Raw genomic sequence first — 12,395 nt, 5'->3', positions numbered from 1 at the left:
GTTGAGGTGGGAGTATTCCAGAACTTTCCCATTTTTAACAATCTAAGTATATTAATATACTCCTAATTATAGAAAAAAAAAAAAAAAAAGATTGATCAGTAAAGCATCATGCCTCATGCAAAGAAAAGACAACATTGGCTGTTTTTTGGCATGTGAAGTGTTTCTTTTTCAAGGTGATGAGTGACACAGAAGAAAATGGGAATAAACGACAAAGTAGCACAACCAGTTTAGAAAAAGGAATGTGAATAAAGTTTCTCAGAGAGGAATTCGTCAAAGAGATAAAGAGCAGACTTCTCTCTGTGATGTTTCAGTTCAGTCTTTGGTCACAGCTTCACCATCTCTTCTGGGGATCTGTGCTCCTTCAGTTTGCTAGTCAGGCTCTGAATCACAAATTCAGTCTGAATCTCTAGATGACTGACAGCTCATTTTACTTCGGAGATTATGTATAACCACACAGCCACAGACAGAGGCAAACATGCAAGTTCGGCACAAGAGTAACTCTTCCAAAACGACCTTCCTCAAAATACTTTCATGAAGGAAATATGAATCCCCTAGGTAGTTTCTTTCATGTTTGCACAAAATGAGCTGTATGAATATCATACACATTTGATCATACACATTTGTCAGAGACCTATACAGTTAGCACAATACAACTGCCCTGCAAAATTTCTGTAGCTCTGTGCTGATACTCTGATAAATGTGACAGTGTGTACTGCTGGAAACTACCTAAATAATCCAGAGGTCACTGTAAATTAAGAAAGTAAATAGAAGTAATGTTTCTGTTACCCAGAAGAATACCTACCTCATACTTTCTGTAGTTGACCAGCAAGGCAAGAAGGACAACAGCATCATAGCCATGTTCCCTGCGACTAAGTGGGCTGGACAGGATCTGGAATAAATAATCACACTGTTCTGTTCAGGCCTGCTTCAGGAAGCTTGCAAAGAGTCTCAGACAATGTGTGGCTGTGAAACGTGTTTGTAAGAGCAAATTATGTCCTAACTGAAAGATGATATTTAAGGTTGAGGGAGTGTCAGTGCTTCCAAGAAGTTCGGCGCACACAGAGAAGCTTATTTATAACAGAGAGGATGCATACAGGCTTTCTGGGCATAAAGGGCAAATATATTTCTCAACAGCAATGGACAGTATCTCAGTGTATCACCAACATTATCTGTGCAAGTTTTCTGGGTTTCCCCAATCCCAGTTCCACTTCCAAAAAGTATAATTTATCCAAGAGCAGAAAAAAACCTCAACATATTTGGAATGCCTTCTGAAAAGAGTTCATCCAATACAGGAATCATCTGTGAAATTAGCCTAGAAATCTGTTCAGCTTCTATCTATGCACAAATGTCTCAAGTGAAAGTACTTTAAATACTCGGTAGTGACTAAAAACAGCAGACTAGAGTAAGGAGGAGACAGCATCTCCTTACAAACTATGACTGAGCTGTGAATGGAAGCAGCACAACGCCAGTTACCTGCTGCACTGGAAAAGGTGAAAAGCAAATATATATGGCCGAAAGTTCTCATTATGGAAAAAGAACCCCTCTAGTAGAGGGAAAGCCCCTTACCTGTAAAATGGCTTCAAATATGCTGTTAATCATCACATACTCCAGGATGGTGTTCTGGCTAATGTTATCTGTCACCTGAGTACAAACACATGTTTTAAAAATCTCATTTGAAGCCTCTGGCACACACTAGGACTACCAGACGGACACATTTATCCAGAATCTCACACTTTGTCAGCAAGTCAAGGTGTGACTAGCAGTGGAGCTAGACATGAAGAAATCTGTCCCGCTGCCCAGCCCTCTCTCTGGCAAGAACATGACCCATCTACAGACTGATATTTTACACAGCTGCGTGACAACAGCCATCAGCAGCTGAACAGACTGCTACACTAGTGAGAGTGAGTGAAAAAATACAGGGTCCATATGCTCCACTGAGCACTTTCCCATTGCATACAGGGCAGTAAACACCTTTCCCACACTCAATTATCTCTTATCACAGACAAAATAGTTTACAGTTGTCCATCTCCAAGAGATGCTGTTTGTTCCAACTTCCTTATTCTTCGCATCCTCACCACTCCTGTGTACTCCACAATTCCTGTCTTTCCTCAACCTCTCTCCTCTGATCCCTTTTCATTTATCTGAGACTTCTTAAATATCTCTTCCCCTAAAAAAAAAAAAAAAAAAAAGTGCTCCAATTGACACTTCTGCCTGTGTCTCTCCCCTTTTTGCCCCAGTTGGCACCTATCTTATGAGGTGAAAATAGTCTGTTAGTCAGTATTGGCACTGTGGTCAGAGCAATGATGCACATTCTAGGCTGACCCTTGTTCTCATTCACAAGTTCTTTCCCCTTGTTAAGCTCCACACTGCAGCATTCTGCTCAAATTTTGAGACAGTTCCATCCCTCAAGATGTGGCTCATATAAGCCTTTAAGTTATACAGCTGGTATTTCTTTACCGTCACCAAGCAGAGAAGTAGTTTCAGACACAAGCTTTTGAGGCTTTCAGAACCTTCTGCACAGAGAAGCGAGTCCAAACTCTCCATCAGATTCTAAAGAACAACAATCACATTATTTAAAAGTAATATTTAAAATTACTTGGAACATTTGTTATAAAAAGCTTTTTGGGACATCCAAACACATCAATACAAAGCCATGTTATTCCAGAATCAATAATTGAGCCATTACTACTGTTACACAGGCCATATTCACACTATCGGTTCTCAATGTTGTTTCGTGTTACCTACATTTTAATGACCACTGGCATAACACCACGATCAATTTCCAAGAATTTTCTCTAGATGCATGAGAGATTTTTGTACACATATAACAACAGATTTTATTCACCAAGTAATTCTAAGCTCCACAGATATGATCCTCCTTTTTGTTTCTAAGACATTAATAACAGTGCTTTCTTTTTTCAATATTCCATTTTACTTACAGGCATCATGAAATTTTTTGTAAGCAGCACACCTCCAATTTAGTAGTACATATATTAGTTATGATTAAAAATAGACACTATACAGCTGTTGGACAGCCATTCATAAAGGTTTTCCACATCCTAAGTGACAGGTAATAGTTATCCTTAAAAGAAAAATGTAGTTATGATAGGCAAGTTACTACTTAATATTTTCCCCAAATGTACTACTATTTGTAGAAAGATGAAAAATTACCATTTTTTGTAGAGCAATGAACGATACAACAGAAATTCAGCTTTATCACTGGTTACTTTGTCATTTCCCAAAACTCACATGTTTACAGTGAAAAGCATCAATAGTTTTAAATTGCACATATGCTGACACCAATGTGAGAACAAGGGATATGACTATCAGCTAAAAATCAACCACAAGGTTTGAGGTTCAATACCAGGCACTAATGCCCTGTGACAGCCTTTTCTGGCTTTAAGATTTCTTAACCATAGTGACTGCACAGCATGGAACTAAAGGAAAAGAAAGAAAAGTGCTATGTTGTATTACTAACAAACACAGAGAGTCCTAGTGTCTTTACCTGCTGTTAGCTGGTAAAGAACTTCAGAGCAGCTGTTTGTAATAAGGGGCTGGAATATTTTCCCCAAAAGTTCCACATTGGTAGACACACCTGTCTACAAATCAGCCCCTGCAAGACGCTGCTGTGCAAACTGTTTCTCTGCATTGTCAGGGCCTCACCTTCATGCATAGCTCTGCCTTATCAAAACCCACAAGCATGTTGATGATGTCAAACCCAGAAGTGGATTTGTTCTTCTGATGGACGCCCCGAATCAACGCACACAATGTCTGCAAAGGGAAAAAAAAACAGAGGGTAAGATGTAAGGCAAGATCTGTAACTCAATAGCAAAACCTGTCCTAACACCCGTTCCTAGCACTGGCAAAACACAGATATTCAGATGAACACCACCTGCCTAGAAGCCATACGTTCTCTCTGACCTCTCCTCCACCTCTGTTTTTTCTAAGGAGGATCTTGGATACTGAGAACTGAAAAAAGATAGAGAAGAATACACTGATCCATACTTTTCCTGTTTGTTCACCCCTCCATTTCACATTTCATAGCACTTCGGAAAAAGGTAACCTTACTGCTTCTTCTGTCCAGACCCAGTTTGTACCAGACAGGACCACGATCTTTGGAAAATAGCTAAGCGTAGCTTTAAGGCAAAAAATACTGATCAGAACGTGCAAGGCAGAAGCAGCACCCAATACATGGATAGGCATGTCTTAGAGCTTTCCAGATCTATTTCTTATTTCAAGCATACCAAATATGCATCCATCCACAACACAGCTTATCACATTATGCCTGTCCAAACAGAAGATGCTTTTCCTATAGGGAGCACAAACTTCTGTTTGCTTATCCACACTGCTCTACTAAGTCTGACAAATAAATTGCCCCTTTGTCAAAAAAAGAGGAAAAAAACCTTCTCCAAGGCTATCAGACAGCCTAAGTTTTGCTGACTGCTGCTGGGATTCTAAGAACCTTCTCACTAAACATAATCTTTCACATTCCTTATTGCAGGCACCGGGTTACAGGTTCACACTGCTCTAGGAGATTGCTGGCAACACACAGGTGTCAGCACGCTGGGCTTCCTGTAGACACTCTGGGAAATCTATGGCCAGTAAATGTCTCGTTTGTCCCAACAAAGGAAAATTCCTATGGTGACTTTTATCATCAGGTCTGTGATGAGGGGAATGAGCAGGAATATAACCACTGAAGTTTTAGACTCCACCTTAAATTCAGCTCTGAGAAGTAACTAGTTTCAGAAGATGTAAAGCTAGAGACAGATGTCTAGGAATCAGCAGACCTCCAGAACCATACAGAAGCAAAAGGGTAAGGTAGACATCCTTTTTTTCATTACTGTCAGTGATAGCATACTTGGCTCAACATGGCTGTTCTCAAGAAAAGACTGCTTAAATGAGTTTGGGTTTCAGGCTCACTTTCCACATGAACACAGCCTTATTAAGGAAATGCTCTCCCAAGTCAAGCTCAGGATGTGATACCTGGTTCCTATTTACACTCACACAGCAGGATTCTAGACTTGACCCCTGGCCTAGCTTTTGCCAAGAGCCTGAATACAAGTTTGGGCATTCAGAGCTGGGCTAGAGCATCTATGTAGCCATTACTACAATATTTAGTAGCATAGTTTCAAAATAATTCAATAATAATAACAGTATTAGCTTTGGTATGAAGTAACCTGCAGGAAAATGGATATTAATTCTGGGTCACAATTCTTCACAACTTCCAATTGGAAGGCATCCAGCAGGGACAGCCCTCTGTATAAATTTCATTCTAACTACTCCAGAGCTTTATTTCATTTTCGACTCATATGGAATTCAAAGGAGGCTGAAATCAGGGAGAACAGGAAAAAGTAGGATACACAAAGCTACACAGAGCACTCCTGAGCCCCCAAACTGACAGCCTGCAGTGTGAACAAACCCCTCTCGTCCTCCCCATTGCCATCCACTTCATCATGCATCACCAGGTCCTCCTGAATTCTGAAACAAACTATTGTTCTTAAGAGACTAAAGAGACTATGAGAGTTTCTAACTTCCAAAGACAGTAGCAACTGCTCTGTAGACATCACATCTCCTCAGAAGCAAAGAAGCGAGCACAAGATGTTTGATAGCAGCAGCAAATACATTTCCCCATCAGAAGCAAAAGGGAGCATTCCCTATCTCTCAGCATGGTACCTGTAATGCATTGACCACTCTGATCGGGTGTTCCTCACCCAGTGCCTGGATGCAGTGCTGAAACAAGCAGTTGATGTTATCTTTTATTTTCATTAACTCCTCCCCATCCAGAGCCTCCAGCTTGCCTTCTAGATATTCCAAGTTGACCTGTCAGGTTAAGAAGCAGTTCATACATGTTATACAACTGCTGACACCTTAGAAACGCAAGTTCTTGCACGGACAGTCTGTCACGCCATAGGCAGAACAGCAGCAGCAAATCAGAGGATGTTCAATTCCTGTTACCTTCATCAGAAAGAGCTCCTCCCAAAACCTCGGGTTGCATTTACTGGGGTCCTCTGTCTGAAAGGGAAAAGGAACAGCCATGAGAGCAAACACAAATAAATCATTCAGGCAGAATTTAAAGAAAATCATTACCACAAGTAACTCAGAGCCAGCATCATCCCACTGGATGACCAAGTGGTCTCACAGTACACAATTCTGTCTACTACACAGACTCCAAGAAATAGGACAAACAGAAGCAGTTCCCACTTGGGATGCCTCTGTTTATTTTCTGGATTATTTTTTGATAAATACGTGAGAAGTCGTGACTTCCCATAGATCACATATGGTCCTGATAGACAATAGGTCAAGGTGACATTAAGGAAGAGAGCAGGATGCAGATCTTTGCATGACAGCAGGAGAGCCTGAAGTGTGGGCCCACACCATGCAGTCCAGAAAAGAATATGCCATGCAGAGCCCTCAGCACAAACTAAACCAAGAAAATTTAACACAATGCTTTTGAAATAAAGAGATGCTCAAGTCTTACCATGAAAATCTCATCATACATCAACACAACCTTCTCCTTCAATGGCTTCTTGGAGGCTGAAGATTTCCGGAGCAGCCCACCTTTCTTCTCTGTTTGGGCCATGCTGTATACCCTGAAGGTAAAAACAGACAAAAAAGGCTAAGGAAACTTGAACTTTTCTTCAAGACATATCTGGCCTGCCTCAACCATGAAAGACTTTTTCACTGCACTGAAATACTAGTAGTCTCTCACAAGCTGAAAGTAGGGGCTTTAAAAACTATACCAGATAAGAAATCAGATCAAAGGCACCATCTAGTCCCACATCCCTTTCAAAGAAAGAAGCAAAAGTCCAGCTACAGAAAGACACAGAATAAGCTGCTTACAGATCAATTTTCTTAATTCTTCTCTGTCAGAAACTGATTCATGATCCAGACAAATGCAGCTGACATCTACAAAACTGTAATTTTTTTTAACTCGTTGTATGAACTGTGATGCTTGTTATCAAATTGATATAAAGTGCTTTTTGACGCTGGTCAAGCCTCAAGGATATCTTGTGACAAAAAGCTCCTGAGACTTCTCTTATCTGTTTAATTTGCTGCCTACCAAAGCACTTCAAATTCTGCTTTTGCACTCTGAGGCGACGTCCAACATTAGGAAACACTTGGCTGCAAAGCCTCCCTAAAGCACTCCTGCCACCCTCACTCATCCCTACCTCTGCACCTTGGCACCCCTCACCTATGCCAGCTGCTCTGCAAATCAAGCCAGAGAAGCAGCCCAGCCTCAAAAACATCACAAGTGGCTCAGTTTTGGGAGGAGGATGAAGGAACACATGGACACAGCTTTGCAGGGATTTTTTTTTTTTTTAACAGATGAATTTCCTGATCCATTTGACAAGAAACGGGTTTCTAGAAACACAAACAGGTTTTACTATAATTAAGTGGTGTCTCATGGTTACTGGTTATCCCACTTAAAAAAAAAATGGAAAGGAAGTATCGTTATTACCAAATGATCTGTTACACAAACTAACAGCCCCGGCTGTAGTCCTGAACCTTCTGACAGTCAACCCATTCCAAGGGCTGAGAGTCTGAACACGACTTGCCATGTACTCTCGACCTCATGTCTGATGCTACAAAGCACATCACCACTCTGACCTTGCAAATATGTATTTATCTGCATCAACAGGCTTCTCTGGCAAGTATCGCAGCTTTAACACTGTTCTAACCTCCTCCAACACTTCAGCACTGTCAGACATACTTAGCAGAAAGGGAATGCCCTCCCTTCTCGCATCTCTGAGCTCCCAACCTTTCTCCCATTCCTCCAAAGGCAATTACTCACACAACAGTGGCACACCTCAGGCAGAGGCTTAAGTCATGCTCCAGAAAACCATGGGCAAGCTCTTGTGGCAGCTGCACTCAGCCACGCTAAATTATGCACAGAGAGGTAAGTTCAGTGCAGTCTCCAACTCCCCAGAGCTTCCTGAGCTGGCAGCCGCGGAGACAGCTTTGGATTCAGCCTTCGGCTCCCAGACCACCTGAGCCCCTTCCACAACCACTGCACGTTTCCCTCAAAGAGCAGGTTCCAGCAACTACTGAATACCAGCTCCAGATCTCTTCTGCATTCTTTCCACTGCACACAGCTTTTGATTGTCTTAGACTACAACTATGTTCTCAACTAAGACTTTCCATGCTCCCAGAGGAGGTTTTTCACACATCCATCCCTTGAGCCATAAATCTCAGTTCCAAACAGCAGGAAAACCTCTTTGGGGCAGGAGAAACACTGCAGCTGCAAAAGACCCTATCCCAGGTATGAAAGGCAAGAGATTTGCCTGGGTGGGGAAGGAGAGAGTAGGACAGAGAGCAGCAGATCCCACACCTGAAAAGCTGAGATTTCTGTAGGAAGGGGGAGAGGTGTTCTTGCTGCCCTCCAGGAGGGGAATATGCACAGCTGGCTGGTGTGTGTGCTGGGGTGAGAATGGAAACAGGCCTGAGATTAACAACCACTGCACTTTAATCTTCTGTAAACACAGAAATTATTGTAGCCTAGTAGGTCTATATATCCAATTAAGACGGAAAAAGGTTTCAGTCTAATAAACACAAAAGAAAACATTATTCAATCATCTTGATAGCTTCTCTTTTACAGCATTATTTTTAAACTGTCATGGGAAATAAGACATTATTCTAATTAGAAACATAATTGGAAACAGGGAGAAATCTATTAAAAACCAAATGAAGAATGATGTCACTTTTAGCCTAGCAATACAAATCTTACCCAAGATTGCACAAAACAATTTCCCAACTAGAATTGTAGGTTTCTGAATCTAAAGCAGCCGCCAGCCCAAGCATACAAACACATCCATCAGCATGCTTCTAATTGAATTACAGCTAATGAATCCCAACGTCAAAACCAATAAACTAACTCCCAGTGCTTCTAGGTCAGCGTTCTCACATCAACTGTGTATATGAATGGGAAGGGATCAATACACTCTGCTTAGTCCCTGAACTTTGAGGGCTGCATTTTCATGCTTCTCCTACATTTCCATAAAGACAGAAAAAATCTAAATCCCACAAGACACAAAGGCTTGATGCTGGGTGAGCATCACAGGGATGGCATGATCATGTGAAAATTCTAGTGTCTGTCAAAATGGGACTTAGGATTCATATTCTCTTCACCAAAGCTGCACAGAGCACATACAAAGAAGACTGCTAGAGGCAAGGATTAAATAATGTTCTTGTTTGTAATTTGCTGTTCTACAAATGAGCATATGGAGGAGCAAGGGGAGAAAAGTAAAAGTTGCCTTTCATGCCAACGCTTTATTAGGCTGTGCTTGTTTCATAACCTATGATGATCAGGCTGTACAAATGGCTTTTTCTTTTCACTTTATGCAATTACATTTTCAAGATGTCATAAAGACAGAAACAGGAAACTCCATTTTGCTAATGGGGACCTTCTAGGCAGCTGCAGAAAACAACAGTCAAATGCAAAAAACATCCATAACTATGTTGTAGAGGTGTCAAATTATCAGGACGCCGTGACAGCTTATGAAAAACACACTGAATATGTTTAACAATTATCCTTTAAATGCATCACATTTTAAAAGCATCACTGCATTTTCCACATTGTAGGCTCAAACGGATAATTTATCCTGACAGTAGGTCAGTCCCATTAACACATGCTGCCGAGTGAACCTGCCGCAGTCACTGCACGGGAGAACCAGCCCTCGGGGCCAAGAGGAGCACATGCACAGGGACTGCTGGAACAGCAAGATGCTTCATCTGGAACTAAAAGAAACCTCGACAGAGGCAGAACATGAGTCTTGGCAGCTCAAAGGCAGAAAGATAAAAGCCGTGGCAAAGAGAAGTTCAGGCCAATTCTTGCTTTATCTACCATCAACCCCAGGATCAGCTGATCCGGTCAGAAAGAAAGGGATGAGCACATCCAACCATCCACCTCCTTTCCATTTCATTCCAGAACTCATAGCAGAGATTCCAACCAAACATGTGACATTCTGATGAAGGGATCTGTCAGCTTTTTGTTAGGATACCCACAGGATAAATTAACTTGACATTTTAAGTCTGAGGTTTACCCAGACGCGTGCACACTGAAAACTGTGGCTGGTCCACACTGTCACTCGGCTCCCATACTAGACATTTTTACTACATAGATCATCTTATAAGAGTAAAAATACTACTGCAGAGAACACAACACTAATGCACATCTACACTGTAACCACATCAGGATCCAAAAATTATAACTTCTATAATTTTGCATGCAGCCATTCAAGCAATGTATTTTGCATTTAATTGCCTAGGCTAACAAACCTGAAACTCTTCAAGATTACAGATGCATATACACAAACCCCACATACAACCAAACAGTAAGAATATTTTTTTCAGTATGGGTGCCTCAAAAAATACACAGTAACGCTTCTTGGCTAAATAAAAAGAATACAAACAGATGACATAAAATAGTATTTTCACATATTGACTTACTTAGCAAACCACTTATTCCCTATCTGAAAAAGGCAGTGGAAACAATGTGATCTATATTAGTGTATTAATGCCAAAGCCACAGACCTCAGTCAATATTTATGAAGACTCTGAATAAGAACTGAGGTACTTTCGCCCTTAGAATCCAATATTCCTTGGCTTGCCACAGCTACAAAGATTGGACTCACCTGTTTAGGTATTTCAAGGTAGTAATTGCCACACCACCAACCACCCGCACCTGGGACCCAGTGTGATCCCACTTTGCCTTTCAAGGCATTTTGCAGGTATATCACTCAAGTCTAAAGGAAAGTTGTGCAAAAAAGATCCCGATCATACAAGAGAAGGGGAGATAAAACTGCTAGAAGTTAACCTACAGCTTCTAAAGCAACACATTATAAGCCAAGTAGTTATTAAACTTCTCAGCGCAGTTCCAGGAAAATCTTGCACTCAATCCATGTGATGAATCTGCAGAGTGAATATCAGACCTGAGCAACGGGCAGTTAAAACACAGGTTCCAGCACTGGTCCATGACCAGAAGCAACAGTCTGCACTGTGCACACAGGTGTACAAATCCCAATGCACAGACAGCGTCTTGACTGAATTAAAGCTCCAGGATCGAAACCCCCTGGACCACCGAGCAGCATCCTGGCAGACCACTACTGAAAACTAGAGAGAAGGAACACGTTGGGCCAGATTTTGTCAGGGCTTTAGGAACCACTGTGACCAAGTTTCCGCTAGAAGCCCTTTTGCAGCTTATGCTATGCCAACTCTCATGTTAGCAGTTACGGTTCATGACAGGAGGTCCATACTGCTTTTATGTTTCATCCATTCTTTACGACTTTATTTGTATACTGTCCATTGGAATGAAAACTGCTCAGACTGTACCTTCCTTGACAACTGTAAAGTGCCCAACCCATCAAGAAGGGAAATGGTGACACACACAGCACACAAGCCTTGGATCCACATAGAAGAATTAACAGGTGCCTTCACGCAGTATATAACAAGAAATACATTCTGAGGGTGTGCAGATGACAAAAGCCCACATAGATCCTACTTACTTCTCTGCAGTACAAAGCAACAATCTCAAGCACAGTCCCAGTATTTGCATTTTTACTAGCAAGTCCCTCCATCCCGCTGAGAGAAGTAGTGGTGTATGTGCTTCTACATAGTACAATTTAAAGTTCCACCAAGACTAACTTAATTTTCTCTCCTTGAAAAACAGGAAAAGCAGCTTCCTGATGCAGACAGAACCACAGACTTCCTTCCACCACACCTGCTTTAGCAATGATATAAAAGAATAACATCCAAGTTACATTTTTAACACTTCATCCATAATTGCCTTTCACTTCTAACTGTCCAGTTAAAATAACACCCAATCCATCAAATTCACACCATGAACTAGTTAAGCTTCTTCCTGTCAAGTCCATCTACACAAACGTCACATGCTTCCACTTCCATCTGTTCACACCATTTTTCCAAATTAATTTTTTCATTTCATCTCCTTTCCTTTCTGTATTCTCAGATACAATGCTCAGTTCTCTAATATCAGAAAGTGTCTTTGAGTTTTCATGTTCCAAGCCCATCAGAACCCATCCCACCTAGTTTAACCGTGAAATATTCCGCATGGCCTTTGCACCCAAACTTAAAAAGCTTATGCCACTCAGAAACCTTTTCAAATGTCTTCTTTCTGAAGATAAACACTTTCCTGGTAACCTTCCCTGCCCTTTTCCCCAGGGTTTCAGCTGTCAGTGTGGACCCAAGGCCCACAGTGAACACAGCAGAGCTGCATGACCTTGGCCCTGACTTCTGAGGAAGCTGCTACCTTCTAAGAAAACACAGAGTAGAGCCACATCTAGACAGAGAGGTAAAACTGCAGAGAAGTAACATTTTTGAGGCATGGACCGTTAGTAGCACAAGCACTCAGGAGGAAAAAACACAAACATAAAAAGATA

The 12,395-nt window shown here is 41.5% G+C and overlaps 1 protein-coding gene across 4 annotated transcripts in view; it reads right to left on the bottom strand.

Moving 5' to 3' along the window:
* Positions 1-12,395, bottom strand: part of ARMH3 (armadillo like helical domain containing 3) — a 128,818-nt gene that overhangs the window by 114,998 nt on the left and 1,425 nt on the right. For 3 of the 4 annotated variants that reach the window (XM_080347392.1, XM_080347395.1, XM_080347394.1), the window contains exons 2-8: positions 6,479-6,590; positions 5,956-6,012; positions 5,674-5,820; positions 3,664-3,771; positions 2,458-2,550; positions 1,567-1,641; positions 803-889 (exon numbers count right to left, since the gene is read on the bottom strand). In XM_080347392.1, coding sequence (XP_080203518.1) covers positions 803-889; positions 1,567-1,641; positions 2,458-2,550; positions 3,664-3,771; positions 5,674-5,820; positions 5,956-6,012; positions 6,479-6,580 — 669 coding nt within the window. In that variant the 5' untranslated portion in view covers positions 6,581-6,590. Of the gene's footprint in view, positions 1-802; positions 890-1,566; positions 1,642-2,457; positions 2,551-3,663; positions 3,772-5,673; positions 5,821-5,955; positions 6,013-6,478; positions 6,591-10,631; positions 10,645-12,395 lie in introns of those variants that run through there. The other variant, XM_080347393.1, reaches the window with a different exon arrangement.

This window comes from Nesoenas mayeri, assembly GCF_963082525.1.
Source record: "Nesoenas mayeri genome assembly, chromosome: 7".
Classification (NCBI taxonomy): Eukaryota; Metazoa; Chordata; class Aves; order Columbiformes; family Columbidae; genus Nesoenas; species Nesoenas mayeri.
This window is presented reverse-complemented; position numbering and strand designations above follow the sequence as displayed.